The following is a 17,182-nucleotide window of genomic DNA, read 5'->3' on the forward strand; positions in this document are numbered from 1 at the left end:
TGCCATCATGCATGCCATGTTTTACAGGATCAGCAAAACTGCAGACTACATTAGCCGGATACTCATAGCTTTGATATTAAACAATGAACCAGTAGCCGTGACCTTACAGTCCAGAGAAGAACGACAGTAGCTCAATGGCCTGGGCAAGGAGCCGTTAGTGTGGATTCCATATGGATTCACTGAAGGAATGGCACATATGGGAATGCAAAGAATAATAAAAATAATAATTAGAAAAAACAAACAAAAAACCCTGATGTATACGATTTTATAAAGACAATTAATACAGAACACTTGTGACTGATAACTGGCCTCGTCTCCCCCAGGAGCAGTATGCATTGTTAACATTGATACCATTATTTATTTATTTTTATTTTCTTGCTCAAAGAAAAAAAGAATAAAAATTTTTACCCTTAATATGGCTAAGAGATGTTACTGAGTAAACTCTGAATCTGTAGCATATATGCAGAGCTGGACACCACTTATCTAACCATTAAAAAAAAAAAGGAAAGCTTAATCAGCAGGCAGTGAAGTAGCCCATGTGAAGAGATGTTACAGATAAGAAAAGTTCTGAACACGACGTCACAAGAAAATAATCAATCATTCAATCAATCATTAATGGGTTGGTGCAATGTGAGCCATTGTTACATGGGGTTACTACTAACCCTTTTAAAGTTTATTTCTTCTGATTTTTTTTTTTTTTTTTTACTAGTTATGAAGCAACATGCACTTTTCTTAACTTTACGATCTGTAGTTAAGATTTCAATATTGTGGAGCGTCCAAGAAACAAGGTCGTTTCTGTTATAACGTATATTATATTATATTAAAGCAGCTATAAACGGTCGTCCCCTTATCAGTCTCTCTTGAAGGTTATAATACATTAAGGAAGAGGTACAACTCATGTCCTGAACTCTTTCTGAGAATGTATAAGGACAGATGTTGCAGCCGTTTTTTTTTTCAAAGTGCTGACACGGGTGACTCCTTACAGAAATGCTAAAAAATAAACAGATCCTTAAAGAAAAATTCATGTCAGTGATTACACGTTTTTTCTCTCTTTTTTTTGTTGGATTTTTAGTATGTGACGTGTCTACCAAACACAATGTGTATTACTTGCACATTTTACACACACACGCGCACACGCACGTACTGTAGAGTCAGCAAAAAAAAAAAAAAAAAAAACTATACTTCAGAAGAACAAAAAAACTAACGTATAAATATTTTAATGGTAAATTTATTGCTATGTGTTATACATTAACGATAATTATACAATTTTATACGATAGTATATAAAAGTAAATAAGTGTTTTTTTTTTTTTTACTGACTCTGTGTACATGTGTATAATTGTGTGTGTGTGTGTGTGTGTGTGTGTGTGTGTGTGTGTGTACAACAGAGTGCTGTTTATCACACACACACACACAACTGCTCAAAAGTTTAGGATCACTTTCTTACTCCATGGTTGTTCCTAATTTTTATTTCTTTCTACACTTTAAAACAATACTGAAGTCAATTCTGCAATCTGTATCTGCTACTTACGCTCTGTAAAGTCTTCATAACATCTCTAATCTGAGGTGCCGTTTGTTAATTTGTGATTTCTAAGGCTGGTGACTCTAAATAAACTTCTCCTCTGCAGCACAGATACGTTTTGGTCTTGCTTTTCTGAGCTGATCTTAATGAGAGCCGGTTTCATCATCATGGTGCTTGGTGGGTTTTGCAAACACACTTGACACAATACAATTCTTGCAAAGACTGATCTAGAAAGGCTGACCTCAGTGTCTTAAAATTACAACTGACTGTTGCTGCTGTTGTTACAACATTACCAAATTCAATACGTGTAATTTCACAGTTTTGAAATCTTCAGTATTGTCGTAGAATGTAGACAATAAATCACTAAACAAAAACAAAGAAATTTGCAAGTGATCCCAACCTTTTGAGTGGTAGTGTGTATCTATGTATGTATGTGTATATATATATATATATATATATATATATATATATATATATATATATATATATATATATATATAGCACAGATCAGCCAGAACATTAAAACTACATTACATATGAAACATATGTAAATGATTATCAATTACATATCAGAAACATGGTGGCAGGATCATGGGCATCCAGGGCTTATTTATGCATGTGTGCGCACGTCACGTCCGATCTCAAAGAAAAGCGAAAGCAGCAAAACTCACAAAAAAAAAAAAAAAACATTTATACTCGATACGATACGATAGGAAGTCATAAGAACGCTCAGTGCACGGGGCCCGGCAGGCAAAGGGCCCAAGGCCACCTTTTCGGCCTGCAAACTTCCCAGATCCCAACTCGATCAAACACCCAAACACATAAGATGCCCGGTATAAACATGTCTGATCTATGGAGGCCCCACCACACAACCTAGAGCACCTAAAGGATCCACAGTCACCAGTTGAGGGGACAGAACGTCCCAGATGTCACAAGAGGAATCTGACAATATGGAGGTAAATGTTATGGCTGATTGCTGTAGATATAACAGAGCTGGTGAAATAATTCAAAACCTTCTGACCAATCAGAATTGAGCATTCGACAGCGATGTGATATAAAACAATATATATAGTATTGTTACGAACTGGCTTAATAAGACATGTAATGTTCTCTTAACAGTGTGTGTGTGTGTGCGCGCATGTGTGTATATATAATGTGCCAAAAACAGACAAATAATAATAAACGTCCAAATAATTTCGCCCTCTCCTGTATACACGCTCAACCCAACCGGAAGTTCATAAATTTTACCCTCATTACGTCCTCCGATGCCCGGTAACCTCTCGCGCATTTCCTCCCCCACACTCACTCCGCAGATCGTTCGTTCTTATCCGTCTCTACACGAGGGCAGAGTTTTCTGCCGTCGTTTCTATGCGCCACGTCCCGTTAAAACCCTTCCACCTGTGCGCTGGGGGTCACTTGTCGATCAGGCCGCTCTCTTTCAGTTTGAAGTAGAAGAATTTCTCGAGCGTGTTGGCGCACTTGCAGTACTCGCTGTCGGGTGGGTTGTACTCTCGGCAGTTTGTGATCACTCGCTGCAGGTCGGCGATGAACAACTTCTTAGTCACATAGTAGCGGTTCTTCAGGCGCTCCGTCATAGTCTTCAGGTCTAATGGACAGAGTTAGGTATTTTATCACAGGTGGAGATTAAGTTCATATTTTAAAACATCTTTAAAACACTTTGCTAATGTGTATGGATCAGGGATACTCAACAATAAACCTCCTAAAAATATGTACAGTCCCCCCAGTAATGTGGGGGTTACATTCTTATAGCACCTTCGAATTGTTTAAAAAAAAAAAAAAAAAAAAAATATATATATATATATATATATATATATATATATATATATATATATATATATATATATATATAAATGAGAATTTTGGATGTGGTCAAAAATAAAAGCCTATTTTTATAGTTTAAATAAATATTGTACTATTTATTTAAATAAATAAGTACTGTACTGCTGTGTCTCCCGCAGTGCTAAAATGCAGAAATAGCGATGTCACCCCGACTGTAAATGTAATTCATGCAAGGACATTTTCTTTGGTATGCACCGCCATTCTCTTTGGCATACAGTAAGTAGGATAAATACGGTAATAATTCACAATCCCAATGTAAGTTTTTTCTCTATGGTTGCTTTGTGTTCTCTCAACAGTACAAAAAAAATATTACATTATACAGTATTATATTTTAAATTGAAAGCTAGCTGAATTTACTTTAATATTTATGTTAGGAAATTAGTCAATTATATATTGTTCTTAACAGTTTAGCGTTAAAACCCATAAAAAAAGTATATCTTGGCATTTCAAATAAATTGCAGAGGATATTTGCAGTTTCCATGAAATCCTAGGGGTTGAGAACAGTTATTAGTTCAATTCTAAGGAAAAATCCGCAAACGGGAAAACTCTGAACCACGACTTTGTGAAGGTTGACTGTATATATATATATATAAACCAACTATACAAATATTAGGTTAATTATTTAAATACACAATAAGATTGCAGTTATTTAAAGAAGGGATTTTTTTTTTTTTTTAAATAACCCTGACAATTTCTAGGCTGCTTTGGGTTACTAAGTTACTGATATTTAGATTCACCAGAACAAACAGGCTTAGAAACACAGGAACTCAATTACAGAACAAATATGATATACACAACTTAATAAAAATGCTATACAAGATGAACTGTAAATGCAAATTTTATAAGAATATGGGAGAGTGAAATGAAATTCATCTTCATGTGCGTGTTTAACCTAAAAAACTTTAACACTGAGTTTGTGCTTACAATTTGACTCGCATCATCTAATATTATGGATTAATATTTCCAAAAAAAAAAAAAAAAAGTGTCGCATGTCAGAAGCTGACAAAATATTTCTAGCAGTTTTTTTTTTTTTTTTTTTTTTTACAAAGTATTGTAATGTTTGATCCTTTAGATTTTTTTTTTTTTACACTATTACATGATTACAGCTGTGGGTATAATTCAATTTAATCATAACTACTTGCTTATAAAATGCTTTGAGGTATTACATTTATGAACAATCCAAACAGAAGTGTTTGCTTTTTTCATGTTATGTTTTGCTGTACTGTCGTTTTGTTGTGTTTTTCTAATGTTGTTTTATAGAGGTTGTCAATAGCTACAAGAGGACAAACTGACCAATGGGAAATCTGATGATCTCGTAGTAGTCAGGAGCTTCAGATTTCTTCACCGGCTCCATGAAGGGCCAAGCATCAGGGTGTGTCTGTAACACACAAACACACACATAAAATTCTATTCATATCCTGTGGTAATTTTTCTCTTATATCCAAAAATTGCTGGTGATATTTATTCGGCTGGGTTTCAGATTTTATTTTTTCCCCCTAAATTCAATTTTAGGCTTTTTGAGATCCCATGTAAAAATGTGTCTGTTCCAGGATGTTTAAGTGAACTTTCAAGTTTTATGTGTCTTGATGTTACTTACTTTAATCTGGGCCAGGAGATTTTTCAGTATGTTGTACAGAAGGTCAGGATCCTTCAGTTCTTTGCTGTAAGACATAAACTAATTAAAGATGAACGTATATAATAAACAGGATGATCGACAAAACAGCTCAACGATACAAGGTCACTTACTTCTTCTCTTTGGCGCTGGGTTTCCAACCTGTTTCTCCTAAATAGTGAGAAAGACAGAAAAAAGGCTTAAATCATCATCTTCCTTTAAAAGACTAGCGTTAATCCTAAATCAACTGTATAAAGTGTGTGATATTAACATTTAATTGGACTTGATAAAATTGTTTAAAAAGAAAAGTGTTTAGAGAAAATTATTATTTTTTAAATCAAGATGCTCTTTTGAGGAACAAATGTTACATGAATGATTCTCTGGGCACTAGGGGGCGCTCATAACTCACAGGAAGTTATTTGTTTGGTCACTTGCTTGACTGTGGCAATCTGTAGGATTTAACAATTTACCGAATATCTGTCCAGTTTGTAAAACTTTTCGCTGTTCTTGCATGACAGGTTAAAAGGTGACACTTTAGGAGTTTAAAAAAAAGAAAAAAAAAACTCTTGTTTTGTGGTACTGCCGTCAGCAATACAACACAATTAGTGTTAACTTTTTGTCAGCTATTAAAATTTTAAGTCTTAGTCTTAGTTCCAGGATAAATGTCCCTGTTAGTTTATCATATTTAGTCAATCTTATTCTATTTTTGTTTAATCAAGTTTTAGCCGACTAAAAGTCTGGACATTTTAGTCTAGTTTTATTCAGATTTAGTGTGAAGTTTCTAGTTTTAGTCAATGAAAACGTAAAATGTTAGAAATAAGATTGTTATTAATTAACACTACAGTCAATTTAGTCTAGCTAAAACCATATTTTAAAATTTTTTCACAAAATAATTATCTTTCCATTTAAAATCCATCTTTTCATCTGATGTTTTCACCTAAAAATATTTATTTTTAACAATCGAAACAACTGCTGCACTTCCATATAACTAAAAAGCAATAGGAGCAGTCTGGCAATACAGTGTTTTGAAACTTTTTTTTTCTATGAATTTACACACTTTGACTCTTATAGAGATACTGTAGCTTCTATGCATCACAATCATTTGCAAACATGTTAGCTGAATGTGTTTGGCAACGGTTTAACTAGATTGGACTAAATAAAATTAAATGTAAATAAATAAAGTAAGTAATTTTACTTTAAATAAAATAAAATAAAATACATTACAACATAATCATGTTAACATGTGGTAACAATTACATGCAAACCATTCCTGATACACCGCACACCGTGACCTGGGAAACACTGCTGCTCGTGTCATAATGAATGAACGGCGTATCGCAGTGGATTGAGACAAAAATTATATGTTGATGAAAATAGAGACAGATGTTTTATTAGTTTTTATCTTTTAAGCCACATTTTAGTCTAGTTCCTTTTCGTCAACAATAGCGCATGCTGATTTCGTCACTGTCCATTGATATCCGTGACGTTTTGTCTTAGTCACAGGAAAAAAAAAAAAGGTAAATTTTCCCTTTACCCTGATGCTGGCATCCTTATGACATCAAGTTCTACGACTAAGACGAGTAAGAAAAAAAAAGAAAACGTGGCAATGTCGTATTCAACAGTCTTTTTATTAAAACACTCACTAATGCCTGGAATGCTCTCCACTGGGATCTGTCGCACTCCCTCTTTGAAGCAGGTGAGGCCCGGGTACACCTTTCGGATTTGGCTCTGCTTCCTCTCAATCAGCTTCTTGATGATCTGAAACACACACAAACACACACAGCCTGCGCTCAGGAACTGCATCCACATGGTTCAACCTGCACTTGAAGAAGCTTTTTGGCTTCAGATAAAGAGACGCCTCAATGCATTACAAATCCAAGTTTTTTTTTTTTTATGGTGCTGAACATCATGATGCACGGCTCACGTAAAAGCAGATCAGTCAACTGTGAAATTAATTTTTTGGGGGCATGCCAGGTGAGCCGTCTCAGACGCCACAGGAGCGTGAAGCGCGTCTCTTGTCTCTCTCTCTCTCACGAGTCCAGGCTGATGTGTGTGACTCACCTCTTTCTGCCGTTTGATGATGTGTGACAGCTCTGTGTAGGGGATTCTGGGATTGAGCTCACACTCCATCAAGGTGGCGCCTTCGTAATCTTTAATGTAGCCAAGGTAGCGACTCTTTGGAACTTTGATGTCTTTGGAGAAACCCTGAGAGTTGGAGATTTAAAAAACACAGGATGACACTAACAAACAGGGGTCGTTATTGCTTTCTCATCTTTGTTAGCCAGACGTCCCAATACTTTTACACTGGAAGTCCATTAAAAATGTCCTTCTGTCTCAAAGATAGGATTTAACATTTATTATAGCTTTCTTAAGCTAGAGAAGATTAAAGACACACTGAAAAAGTTTCTACTGAGGTGATCTGTTACAAATAACAACCAATGATTATTTATTTCACAAATTTACAAGTATTGCCTGAATGATTATTTTAAATAGGTTAGAATGTATTGTATATTGGAATGTATGTACGCTGAAGCGTGTGCGCGCGCGTGTGTTTTTGGTTCTTCTCTCATTTTTCTTTTCTCTTGTTCTATAATATAATAATAATTATAATAATAATAATAATAGTAATAAACTTCATTCAGTAATTTTTAGATGGGTTTGTATATGATGATTGTTTAAAAAAAATAATTAGCGAAGAAAATAAATAAAATAACACTGGCACAAGAACAACTTCGTGAGCTTTGGAAAGAAAATGGAAACTAACAAGAAAGAGAGAGCAAGCAAGGGAGAGCGAGTAAGGGGAAAAGAGCAAGCGAGGGAGAGAGAGCAAAAGAACAAGAGTGAGACAGTGTGACTGAGTGAGTGAGAGCAAGCGAGGTAGAGAAAGAGAGAGAGGTACAGGGGTAGAAAAAGAGAGAGTTGCACCTGTTTTTTAAAATATCCAATGGCATACTCATCAGCGTAAGTCAGGAAGTAAAGTATGCCGTGCTTGATGTGATACTCCTTCAGGTGATTCATCAGATGAGTGCCATAGCCCTGAAACACACACACACAACGTTAGGTGTCTACGTCAGAATGTGTAGAACTAATGCTCGCGCTCTTCCATACCTTCACTTGCTCGTTTGACGTAACGGCACAGAAAACGATCTCGGTGAATCCCTGAGTGGGAAACATTCGGAAACAAATCCCACCAATCACACGGCCATCTTTAATCAGAGCCAGAGTCTTGTGTTTCCTGTCATTAAACAAATAAGAGCTCAAAGATGTCAGGCAGGAAAAGTGCATTTTGTTCAGAATCATCTTTACCAGAAACATCTGACATCAATATTTACACAACAAAATGAATAAAGCCTGTGTGCTGTTTAACTATAGCCCTTGATTACATAATGACTGGGACCACCTGAGACAAAAAGTAAAAGCACAAATATTACGGAAACACATTTTCCCCAAAAATATAGAAATAACGAAAAACATGTTCAAGGAAAAAAAAAAAAAAAAAAAAAAGTGAGAGATTTACTCAATTTAACTTTGTGTCTAGACAGACCAAGGAACGAGATGGCACTCTTAAAGAGTAAAGTAACAAAATCAACTATATTTTGTGAAGTTATTCAAACTATTGTCTTGTGCATTAATAGAAAAACAGACTAAAGTCACATAGTAAATATTACCAATTAATTTAATCCTTGACTGTTTATGCATGGATTTGCAGCAATTTACTTATTTTGGCCAAAATAAAGTAACATGTACTTTAGGTCACAGGACACAAAACAAATCTACACTGAAGTACAACTCAAGAGACTTACGGGTCAAAGACCAGGCGCGTGATGTACTCTTTGGGCATGCGGGGCAGCTGATGCGAGAAGACGTTCTGCAGGCCCACCAACCACATCAGGATCTTCTTGTTGGACTTCTGGGAGAGTGAGTTACCGATCACGTGGAACTCTATAATGCCTCTTCTCTCCTCCAGACGTGCTGTCTCATCCCGCGCCGCGTTCGCAGACAGGAGACTTGTCTTTGGAGCGGAGACAGAAAGATAATTATAAGAAAAATTTAGAAATTCTTTCATCACTGCAGGTCTACGTGGGGGGAATAGAGTCTGTAATTGTGAGTCTGACAAATTTTATTGAAACTGGACTGATTTATTGAAACCGGTAAAGCTGACTTATTTCTCCTACACACACAATATACTGGACTTTAGACATTTTATACATTCACTTGCACGCTGAAAATATTGTATGTAATTGTAAAAATTGGTATCTGGTTATTTGAAATCTCTAGTTTTTATTTTCAGGTCATTAACAGTTGTACAAGCATTTCACTGCATATCAAACGGTGTAAAATTTCAAAGAAAATTTGAAATTTTAAAATTTTAAACAACGATGTAATGCAACGGTATTCATTCCATTCTTTGATGTTTCCAGATCTGTTACAATTGACTTCACACCTTAGACAATGTGAAATCCACACTATTACAGCATTGTCGTAATAGCAATATGGGGTCAGATGTGTGCGATCAACAGACACAAACTGACTGACCTCTGGCCCCAGCATGGCGGCAGGGTCAGTGATTGTCATCATGACCTCGTTAACTAGTTCCATAGGGATATCTCCCATCACCCTGATCCGTTTCGCATCCTCAAGGGTTAGAGCTTCCGGTAACTTCCTCTTCTCTCCTGCGCCAGACAAGATAGATAAAAAAAATTAAGGGCTGTTATGCTCTAATTGGCTTAACATTTATTAACCTAAATGATGTTGGACGGTGTACTGATTTGTGCTGTACCTGTTACGGTTTCGGAGGAGGTTGTGTCGAGAGCGGGGCCTCCGGCGCCTTTACGCAGAGGAGAGCAAGAAACCGCCACCGGACTCAAAACTGTAGAAAATAAAACAAATATGGCTGAGAATTTATTATTTAGTGCACAACACCACCCTCTAACTTGTACAAGCAATTAGGATCATTTGAAAAACAGATACCATAATATCAGCACTGAATAAATATTGTGGGTAAATAAATAAAAATGGATCTACACTAATATTAAATAAACATCATAATTTTCAGGAACTGTCAGTTCTGTCAAATAATCTTGGACACAAAATGAAGGTTTCAGTGTTACTGCAAATATTTGAATTACAAAAGGCTAGATAATAAAAATAATTCTTTTCAAGAATTAAAAATTCAAGTTTAATTCATAAAGGAAGTGCGACCGCCACCTACAAACATACACAATGTCGAGAATAGTATTCAAACCTGTCTGAGGCCCCAGCTGAGCTAACTCGTTAGCCGGCATGGTGAATTCAGCGTCCCATATAGGAGAATTCTCACCATAGATTTCTTCTTCCAGCATAGAAAGAAACCTATCACACACACACACACACAGTACGAAAGTATTAGAAATGTTAGTCCAGTTTGACATGCACTACCTGATGTGTGGGAAAAAAAAAAAGAAAAAAAATTTAAATTATTCACCAGCATCAAACAAAGAAAACATTTAAATGAATGCGGTTGGATTAAAAAAAAAAACAAAAAAAAAAAAAAAACACACACACATTATTAAAACCTGGAAAGATAGTGCTCAGGAAAATCTAAATGAACAAATAAATAAATAAAAATAAATAAATCATGAATATTAGTGGTAAAAAAATCACTTAAACGCTCGATGAAGTGTAAAAAAAAAAGAAACAAATAAAATAAATACATCAATCATGAATATCAGTGATCAGAGATCACTTAAACACTGGATGAAGTGGCATAATGTTTAATAGTAAAAGTAAGAGCCTTTCCACACACAATGTGATGAGAACTCAAAGGAGGTAACAGTACATTTAACTTGTTACTGTACTTACGTACATATTTACCTTTTTAGCTCCTTTATTAACCTTTACTTCATTTAAAATTAATGTAAGGTAAGTACTTAATACCTAACTACATTTCTCCATGGCTCCAACGATAGCAGTGTGTAGTATTTGAAGAGGGAATTTAGTCAACCACCTGCTGACTCTTATGCACAACTGTGGCTTGCTTTTGCTTCGAGACACACCTAATAACGTAACGGGTGTTTGAAATCAGAAGTGGAGCTGGCTGCAGACCTCGACAAAAACAGCTTGATAATACAAGACTTGTACTTTTGATACTTAAGTAAATTTGACTAAAGGTGAGTACTTCTGTACTTTTACTCTGGTACACAAGTAAATGAAAGACCTTTACGTATAATTAAGTAATATTTTCCCTAGAGAAATACAGGATTTGTATAATTTGCCCATATCTGATTGGGAGTAAACAGATGTGTGTCTATAAGAAAACCACTTCTGTACACACCTCTGGAGGCAGTTTTTTGATCTGGAGTTGCTTCAGATGGTCAAGTCGAGACTCAGCAACGTTATGTGGCAATAAAATGAAGTCAGCTGACGACCCGAATGACAAGGTTATCACATCTATGGAGTTTTTTTTTTTTTTTTCTCCTATAGCATGGGACTATTCCCAGACTGAGCAGTGTATCTGTGGGTGCTTGTTTGTGTGCATCATACTTGGGAAAGTGTGTGAGGATAAGCGTTCGCTTCTCCGGGGGCAGTTTGTCTTTCTCTACTCTGAACTTCTCCAGCAGCTGCCTGCGAGTGACGGTAAAGATGGACTTGAGCAGACTGCGGCCGAACACCTGACACGTCTCATAGCGAGGCAGACTGTCGTTACTCTGAGGCACGTGGCAGTAGCAGAGCCACCTGAACAAACAAACACATTTAATCAGAATCAGGGCCGCGCTCGCACGCGTCTCATGAAGGTCGCTTTGGATAACAGCATCAGTATACAGAGCACTCATAAGAGAGTAATATTGCGTAAAAACCAGCACACACACACACCTGGTATAGTCGACTTTGTAGGCAGACGCGTCCTCTTTCTGGGCGCGCTGGCGGAACTGAGACGGCGTTTCCAGCTTCCAGTAGTTCAGACACAATAGGAACATCTTACTTAGCTCATACATCGTCTGTCTCTCCTTAGGAGCCAAGTGACTGAACTTATACTGCACAAAGTTTGACACTCCCTAAAAGAGACAAAGAGAGAGAGACATAGTCAGAAGGAGGGAGAGACAGTCCCAGTCTGAGAGAGATAATATGAGAGGGAGGAGCCACAAAGAGAGAGTGAGAGTGCACGTGAGAGAACGAAAGACGTACACACAAATACGCACTGATCGCTGTTATCATCATCATTATAAAACATATATATTTGACTTTAACTAATTCTCTGTACTCCTATTTTATATACGTTTATTTATTATTACGCTTCCTATACTTTTTTTCTTTAACTATCTACTCCTGTTATTGTCGTTTGACTTACAGTAAAACCTTGGATTGCAAGTAACTTGGTCTGCGAGGGTTTTGAAACATGGGCAATATTTTAAATTTTTAACTCGATAAACGAGCGGTATGTATAGGCTGTGTTTGACGAGCATCACATGATCACAACTGAGCCAATGGTTCTTCTCTCTCACGCACATGCTGCGGGATTATGGGTAATCATCTCCCATGCTCGGTCTTAGTGCGCGTGCGTCTCTTGCATAGTCAACATCCGCGCGCGCGTGTACTGTTCACTATAAACATTATGACCCTGTGCGTGAGAGAAGCATTTTTTTCTTGTGTGCCCAAGTGTCTGAGTGTCATTAGACACCCTCTTCCTGCTCCCTCTCGTGTCTCACTTCAGCCACAGTTCTTTTTAAAGGTAAATTGCAGGTTTATTTGTTTTATTTTTACTTTACATTTTGTATTAATTATTTTTATATGAATATTTTTGGGTCTTCGTAAATCATCCGCGTTTCCATTATTTCTTAAGGGAGAAATTCGCTTTGATATACGAGAGCTTACGATTACAAACAAATTTTGCTCTCAATCCAAGATTGAACTGTATAACTAATCTTTGCCAAATACGAATGTAAATATTTGTCATGCCAATAAAGCACCTTTAAACCTTAAAAAAGAGAAAAAGACAGAGGTAGATAGGGATAGCTACAGAAGAAGTAAAAGAGAGAGAGGTAGACAGAGAGACAACCACATGGGAATGAAGAGGGAAAGAGACATAGAGCAGAGTGAGAGTGCAGGGGACATACAGAAAAGGAGCACATGATGCAGAGAGGTGGACAGAGAGAGAGAGAGAGAGAGAGAAAGAGAAAGAAAGGAAACAAGAGACATCCCCAAAGAGAGAGAGAGATAGAGAGAATGTAAGAGCGATTGCGTGAGTGTGTGTGAGTGAGTACAAAGACTCTGGTTACAAATTTCATCAACTGAAATTTCTGAATAAGGAAGCTTAACACATCTCTCTCTCTCACACACACATACACACACTCAGGCAGTTATTCACCTGTTCTATGTTTGGCTTCTCGAACGGTGGACTTCCCAGCGACCCCTCCACCACTGGCTTACCCATCTGGAGAATGCACTTTCTCAACAGCTACAGAACAAAAACAAAACAAACAAACATTTGCACAACTAAAATAAACCACATAAATCAATTACATCACACACCTTTTCATCCGTGGTGTAAAGCACCAGCTTAATTCATAAGCGTGCACTGTCCAAGTCTCGCGTCAGGTTACCATCCAAGGTACGACATCTGATCTGTGTGCGCTTACCTTAAAGAGATAGAAGTAGACCTGCTTGGTGTCCGTGTCCTCCTCCTTGTGCACGGACATAAAGAGGTTCTCTACGTCCACCACCATCCCGAGCAGCCTGTTAATCTCGTCCTCCGAGACGTTCTCCAGGTGAGACACGTGCTGCGCTAAACACAAACATTGAAATATTAAAAGGCCAAGTCGCCTCAAGGAACAATAAATGAATCCTGTAATAGTTACAGAAGCTATAAAAAAAGAAAATAAAAAATATATTAAACTATGAATATTTACATGAATTTAGTCAACCACCTGCTGAATATTATGTGCAACTGTGTGACTTGCTTCAACATAATTCAATTTTAATTAAATTTTATTTGTATAGCGCATATAACAATTGACATTGTCGCAAAGCAGCTTTACACAATCAAAAGGATTATTTAAGTTTGTATGAAATGTGAATGTGTATAAAACATAACTGGCGTTTGAAATCAGAAGTAGAGCTGGTTGCGGAAAGCAACAAAAACAGCAGGTTTACAATCAGGAAGCAGAGAGAGAGAGCGAGAGAGAAAAGGAGCGGCGAGATAATAAAAGCCCTTTATGTACGTTTAATACTTAAATCTAAAGGTGAGTACTTTCATACTTTTACTCAGGTACACAAGTAAATGGAGGACTTTTACGTATGCTTGAGTAATATTTAACATTTGCCCCAAAGAAAGACTTTTACTCAAGTACAATATTTTAATATTTTATATATGTAAAATAAGGACATGAGAAAAGTGTACCGAGGGAGTGACCACAGCTACGACACGCCTCACTCAGATCAGCCGCCTGCTGCTGGAGCTCCATCCGGGTGGCTGTCGGAGGGTGAGGGTTCTTCCAGCCGTTACACTTACACGAGTCATTAGCCTTGAGGAGGAGAAGAAAAACTTCAATAATAAACAAATGCATTATTTTTTGCCTTCCTCTCCTTGCTATTCAAAACACTTTGTTTGTCTATCAACAAGCTACTGTAAAAAATGTTATAAGTTGACCTGCGAGCCACGAATGCAAGAATCCTTTTTTTTTCTCCTAATTTAGTCATATCCAATTTCTCCGGGGCTCTAGGGGGCTCCCACATCGAGGCTACTACTACCACTCAGTCGGGAGGGCAAAAGACTATCACGTGTTGCCTCCGAACCAGCCGACCACATCTTTTCGACCGTTGGGGGCGGCGTAACACACTCTGAGGACAGCGTTTCCGCTTATTCCGCACCAAGTACCCCTCATCCCTCCCCTCTCAGAGAGTTAGACCAATCAGCTCCTCTATAGGCCTCCGGCTGCGAGAGGTTACAACATCACCCGGAAATCAAACTTGCGATCTCCGGATGATGGGGTGATAATAATCACGAATCACTGCACGCTTCTCTTCTTTCGTGCAAACCACAAGTGAGCCGTTCGTTTTTTTACAAATGAACCGAGAGAACAGGTTCACACCTTCACACCTTCACAGCAGTGACTGGAGAGACAGTAGCCTTAAACGAAAAGCGCTGATAAGACAGTGCGGCCAACAGAAGTTGTGATATAACCAGTGCACGGATCATTTTGGACTCACACTCCCAAGGTCCCAACAAAATGGCTTCACAGCCATGTTTTGATTCTATACACTGAACTTCGAACACTGTTTAACGTAAAACAAACCAGCTTAGTTTAACGCAACTGCAAAAGGTTTAGCAACAAGCCCAGGGCAGGGGAGTACAATTATTCGAACTGCAATATTTTAATTACAGTTTCGGCTCCCGATAATTAGGGAAACAAGATACTAAGTGATATCCTTTTACTATAAAGTAGTTCACTTTCGTCCTTCGTTAAACTCACTCACACCAGGTTGTTTTGATTAAAGTTGAATAAATGGATGACGTTTTAAATATCAATGAGTTGTCCTGTGCTGTTAAATAATCCCGATTATGATTTTTACTTTAATCGAGCAGCACCGATTACAAGCCACGTTGTCCAATTCTGGATCAGACCCAATTCACAGGTTCACGCTCACAATTATAAGAGATTTTTATCCAACATGGACACATTTATATTCCGTGCCCATAGTCTTTTCTCACGTCATCCGAGTTAAAAAAATGCCACAAGCTCGTACAACCACATTTATTTCAAATAATTAACACAGTTTAACCTCAGGATTTTGCTCCCAAAGATGACAAGCAGTTATTAGGCTGTACTTGTTGACTGAGGTCCAGAAAAAAAAAAAAAAGATGTGTCGCTTTAGCACTTGAAAATCTCCGAGCCACACGCACAGACGAGAAGTCGCAGTAATTTCGATCTGCGTGTTCCCATTCAAGTTGACCGAATATCGATTATGTATCTAATTTAAGACCGTATACGACTCAGCTCCAATTTAAGTATTAGCTTTATGCGTTCAAAAACAAAGAAAGAAATCCAGACGTGTCGCTTTAGCTGTTTTATCACTGCTATGACATCTCCGAGCCGCCGGTACAGACTGACGCCAGCAAGCGCCAATAAACACACATGCAGGGGGGAAAAAAATCATTAAAAAAATGCCTTCATTTCCAATCGGCACGTTCTCATTCAAGTCTCATGAACAAAGTTCGGACATTTATCCGATATAAGACCACATAAAAAAGTGACTTGGATCTGATTTGAAAAGGCATTAAGAAATAATAATAATAATCAGATTTTTGTCAAATAACGATGAAAAGTCAGAATTGATTCCCAGCCTTACACACCGACAGGCCGTGTGTTTTAGGAGCGGAGGGTCTGACAGTGACACAGTGACTCTAAAAGAGGCGGGACATGCAGGTTCTAGAAAGCATTTCACTGGACGAACAGACGACTAGTACATTAATACATCATAGAAATGAAAATACAATTTTGCCTTGAACCTATAAGGTGCAAAAAATATATATTTTTTTAGATATACCAACTTATCAACATGAAACATTTTGGACTAAACAGTTATAACCTAGGTTGGGATTAATGTTGGCTTTATTATATGATTATATTAATAAGCTTGATATTTCAGATAATAAATAAGAGTTTTATTAACTGGTCTGAAACATGAAGAGAACATAGTGACTGTGAATATTATAACCCACAGTGTTAATGAGGTTATATATTATTCAGAGAAGTGTGTGTGTGTGTTAATGTTCAGGTTATACTCGTATGTTGTTTATGAGCCTGCCATTCAGTCCATTGTGTGCACAAACGCGAGCTAAGTTGTTAGCTAAACGCGCTAGCAGGCAGCGGTGAAATTAGCAGCTAGCTCCAGCTACCTTACAAGCCGAAAACACTCCGAGCTTCTCCAGCTTCTTGGCCCGAGGGAAAGCGCGGACCTGCGCCTTCTTCTGACTCGCCCACTGCTGCTGGCTCAGACCGGGCCGGGCCGGGTCGCTGCTTCCGGAACCCGAGGCTGATCCCGAACCCGCTGACCCCCCGCTCTGGCCTTGCTGAAGCCGGGTTTGTGTGGATGCAGCCTCCGCCATCTCAACGCCGTGTCCCACCTCGCTCGCTCGCTCGCTCGTCCTGCAAACCCGCGCGCCTCCCGCTCGCTCGCTCACTCACTCACGCACGCACGCACGCGCGCCTT

General features: G+C 37.9%; 1 protein-coding gene across 1 annotated transcript; it reads right to left on the reverse strand.

Annotated features, from left to right (window-relative positions):
• Positions 1-1,383: 1,383 nt before the first annotated feature.
• Positions 1,384-17,182, reverse strand: kat2a (K(lysine) acetyltransferase 2A). Its single transcript, XM_053515407.1, has 18 exons — positions 16,869-17,182; positions 14,370-14,493; positions 13,609-13,754; positions 13,338-13,427; positions 11,846-12,027; positions 11,516-11,707; positions 10,239-10,345; positions 9,774-9,863; positions 9,530-9,666; positions 8,797-9,005; positions 8,102-8,228; positions 7,919-8,029; positions 7,055-7,198; positions 6,637-6,751; positions 5,128-5,164; positions 4,979-5,042; positions 4,675-4,759; positions 1,384-3,127 (listed from the first exon to the last, which is right to left on the reverse strand). Exons 1-18 carry the CDS (start codon positions 17,076-17,078, stop codon positions 2,934-2,936), a joined length of 2,364 nt encoding a protein of 787 aa, XP_053371382.1. The 5' UTR covers positions 17,079-17,182; the 3' UTR covers positions 1,384-2,933.

The sequence above is a fragment of the Clarias gariepinus genome, chromosome 16 (genome assembly GCF_024256425.1).
Source record: "Clarias gariepinus isolate MV-2021 ecotype Netherlands chromosome 16, CGAR_prim_01v2, whole genome shotgun sequence".
In the NCBI taxonomy this organism is placed as follows: domain Eukaryota; kingdom Metazoa; phylum Chordata; class Actinopteri; order Siluriformes; family Clariidae; genus Clarias; species Clarias gariepinus.

Excerpts from the sequence above, each read along its gene's own strand:
- kat2a (XM_053515407.1), bottom strand. The coding sequence starts at position 17,078 with ATGGCGGAGGCTGCATCCACACAAACCCGGCTTCAGCAAGGCCAGAGC. Across the intron at positions 12,028-13,337 it reads AGAAGCCAAACATAGAACAG|GGAGTGTCAAACTTTGTGCA; the intron begins GTGAATAACTGC and ends TGTCTCTTTTAG. Across the intron at positions 5,165-6,636 it reads GGAGAGCATTCCAGGCATTA|GAGAAACAGGTTGGAAACCC; the intron begins GTGAGTGTTTTA and ends CTCACTATTTAG.